We start from the raw sequence: 3,205 nt of genomic DNA on the forward strand, positions 1-3,205 counted from the left end.
CCGCCCCGCCCCCGCCTCCCCCACGCACTAAATGCTGAGCAGGGCGTCGATTGATTCCGCCCCGTTCATTTCGTGTGCACCGGCACTTAGCTGACTTTGTCATGGTAAAAGAACAGATATTCTCACGAAATTGCTTGCTTCCCACGAGTATAGAGAGCGACGACATTAAGAAGAAGTTGTAGCATGCGAGAAACGGTGACGTGCTGCCCGCAATGTATACTAGTTCGACCTATTTCGATCCTGCGAACCCAAATTACATTAGCCTTGCCATCCCGATTCACACGCGGCGCCTAGAGTGGCGCCGGCCGCCGCGCAAGCGCGTGCGTTGGGGGGCCTACCCGGCAGGCGCCCCGCGTCGCCTCGCACGCGATCTGTACTCACGAGAGTGTCCCTTATCCTCCATCCAGGGGCTACAAGACGCGCCTGGAGCTGGACAACATGGCGCCCGGGGACAGCTTCCACTTCCGGGTGCAGCGGGGCCGAGGGCAGTGGAGCACCACGCTGGCGGCCACCACCAAAGGTGCTTGTCGCTGTCTCGTTCGGGCTCTGCTTTCAAACACTCCATAATCCGGCCCGACAATGTCCTCCTCTAACTCTGTCCGCAGATGACCAGGCTCCGATGGTGGCCCTGCACCGGGCCATAAGCCAGGGGCTGCCGCACCGAGCGCGCAAGTTCCTGTCCCAGAGGTCAGTGTGTCCTGCGTGGCCGTTGGGGAGTTGTCTTTAAGTGCAGCGAGCTGAGCTCCCCGACGCTGATGTGCTCCACGATTAAGGCCACTCGCGGTGGACGTGCCGGACCGCGCGGGCCGCACGGCGCTGCTGCTCGCGGTGCTGCGCGGCGACGTGGAGCTGGTCTACCTGCTGCTGAACGCCGGCGCCGACCCCAACCACGCCGCCGAGGGCGCCGCCAACCGCACGCCCCTCATGCTGGCCGCGCACCGCGGGGCGGCCACGCTCTGCAGGGCGCTACGCGACCGCGGCGCGCGCTGGGACGTCCCCGACAGGAACGGCTGCACCGCGCTGCACTACGCCGTGGCCGGCGACGGGGTGGCGGGACTGCGGTCGGCCGCGGCGGCGCCCGCCTCCAGCGGCGGCACGGAGGAGGTCGTGAGGATGGCCCTGGAGGACGGCGCCGATGTCCACGTCCCAGACTCCTACGGCTGGACCCCTCTCATGCGAGCCGGTGAGACTCGGGTGGTGCCTGGGGGACCCGGCCCGGTGATGGACCGCGGCGCTCCGGGGAAGTCCCTCTCTCACCACTCGCTGTGTGCTTACTGCAGTCATGCTAGGGGCCCGCACCAATATCCTGGCGCTACTGCTCGAGGCCGGCGCCGACGTTCGACAGCTGGACAAGCAGGGCCACTCCGCGGCCCACCTAGCCGCCCTTGGGGGCCGGCAGGACGTGGCTGCGGTGTTGGCGCGTAGCGGGGCAGACCTCAGAACCAAATCGCGTCACGGCCACTCGGCCCGCGAGTTGGGGCGATGCTGGCCTCTCAGCCTTGCAGTGAGTGCTCAAAATATCCCTGAGACAACTTGTCCTGAAGTTATTTTTTTCTATTCAACTGTCCTATCCGTGCTTTTCTGTTCAAAAGGATGGGGCCAATAAAGGAGGAATTGAAGCGGCTCTGGCAGTGGCGGCAGCCGCATCAGCCATGCTCAAGAAAAGAGCAGCACGGAGAAAGCAAGATGAACTTGATGACCAAATTTAGGTTGAAACATGCTCATTTTTTACTATTAGTTTTTAGGATTTTTGGGGAATACAATACAACATCACTTTGGGACTAGATAGATTCCTAAAATATATTTCAAAAATATTTGTTTTTGTAATCCATGGGCACATTCTCCAGGAACTGAAAAATGAACTAGACTAAACTCTTGTTTTGTCAGTAGCTACATAGAACAAGTACATCATAAAATCACAGTGCATAAAAATTACATTTGTCAGAACATCTGCGTAAAATTCAATATCGACCCATATCAATAAATAATAGAGAGAAATAAACACTAGTAAAAGGGAACTTAAAGATAAGTGAAACAGTGAGGGTGAATAATTGTACATTTTTAAAAGTAAATTGATAAAATTTGGGAATGCATACAAAAACACCGTTTTTCTCTATGATGTCAGGTAAAAGTTCTAACTTTATGGTGCAAAAGATTAAAGTACTGATGGTGTCTTAAAATTGATTGGATAAGTAATCTTTATCCAAGTAAAAAGTAAAACTGCTACAATGAAGGCTTGTGCACCATTGTGTGTTTCTTTGCTAAATGTAAAAAAAAATTAAAACATGCAAAAGTTAGAAAACAGACCATTAATAAATGTTTCCCAATTTGAACTGCAAAACTGTCCACATTTTTATCAGAGGTATCTGTTTTTATTCTGTTGTTAGTTGTGAATTCCCAACTTTTCACTTGTAGAGAGCTAATAGGGCCTTGTAAAGTACTCCTCCTAACATAATGAAAAATCATTACCTCATTCCAGCAATCATGGAGGTACACGTTTTCACATTTCATTGAGTTTTACACAAATAAAATATTTGTCCTTATAAATTTCTAATAATGGCAAGCATGCATGAGCACTGGTAGATAATTTCTTGATTCAGATTAGAGATCCTTGTTGAAGCTTGAAAAAGCATGGCAAGATGTCTTTTTTCTGTAACATTTAATCTGGTGGCTTACAAATAGGAATAACGCCAACTCCTACACCCCCTTCATGAGCACACATGGATGCAACAAATGACCAAGTGTTAGACTGAGGGTCATAAACCTCAACTGTAGACAAATTGGAGTTACCATCATAACCACCAATTGCCCACAGCTTTCCCATGTTGGCAACAAGAGCAACTCTACTTCTCATCACATTCATAGGAGCCACAAATTTCCACCTAGAAAGATAACATAAAGATTCAATATTTCTGCAGTTCCATCACAAAATAATTTTGATTGAAGACGTCCTTACTCGTTAGTTGCTGGATCAAACATTTCTACTGTTTGGAGGAAGACAGAACCATCATAGCCCCCACACACATAGATTTTGCCATTCAAGGTAGCAACGCCGAGTCGACAGCGGCGGCTCAACATGGGTTTGACAGTTGTCCATCGTTGAGTTAGTGGATCATACCTTTCCACCTGAAGTATAACAAAGAAAGATAAGGAGCCGCACACAAATTACATCACACTTTTTTTTAGAGGGGGGAGAGGGGGGGGG

The 3,205-nt window shown here is 50.8% G+C and overlaps 3 protein-coding genes across 4 annotated transcripts in view; 1 reads left to right on the forward strand and 2 right to left on the reverse strand.

Annotated features, from left to right (window-relative positions):
• Positions 1-3,205, reverse strand: part of LOC113204062 (uncharacterized) — a 50,579-nt gene that overhangs the window by 40,603 nt on the left and 6,771 nt on the right. The gene's annotated exons all lie outside the window — the stretch shown is intronic.
• On the forward strand, positions 161-1,781 carry LOC113204284 (fibronectin type 3 and ankyrin repeat domains 1 protein-like). Its single transcript, XM_026419405.2, has 5 exons — positions 161-520; positions 606-687; positions 774-1,183; positions 1,281-1,504; positions 1,593-1,781. Exons 1-5 carry the CDS (start codon positions 439-441, stop codon positions 1,707-1,709), a joined length of 915 nt encoding a protein of 304 aa, XP_026275190.2. The 5' UTR covers positions 161-438; the 3' UTR covers positions 1,710-1,781.
• LOC113203401 (kelch-like protein 18) overlaps positions 1,775-3,205 on the reverse strand; it is a 17,949-nt gene continuing 16,518 nt past the window's right edge. The window contains exons 9-10 of the mRNA XM_026418065.2: positions 2,957-3,126; positions 1,775-2,882 (exon numbers count right to left, since the gene is read on the reverse strand). Coding sequence (XP_026273850.1) covers positions 2,660-2,882; positions 2,957-3,126 — 393 coding nt within the window. The 3' untranslated portion in view covers positions 1,775-2,659. The remainder of the gene's footprint in view (positions 2,883-2,956; positions 3,127-3,205) is intronic.

This window comes from Frankliniella occidentalis, unplaced genomic scaffold (genome assembly GCF_000697945.3).
Source record: "Frankliniella occidentalis isolate FOCC.00 unplaced genomic scaffold, Focc_3.1 Scaffold78, whole genome shotgun sequence".
Taxonomy (NCBI): Eukaryota; Metazoa; Arthropoda; class Insecta; order Thysanoptera; family Thripidae; genus Frankliniella; species Frankliniella occidentalis.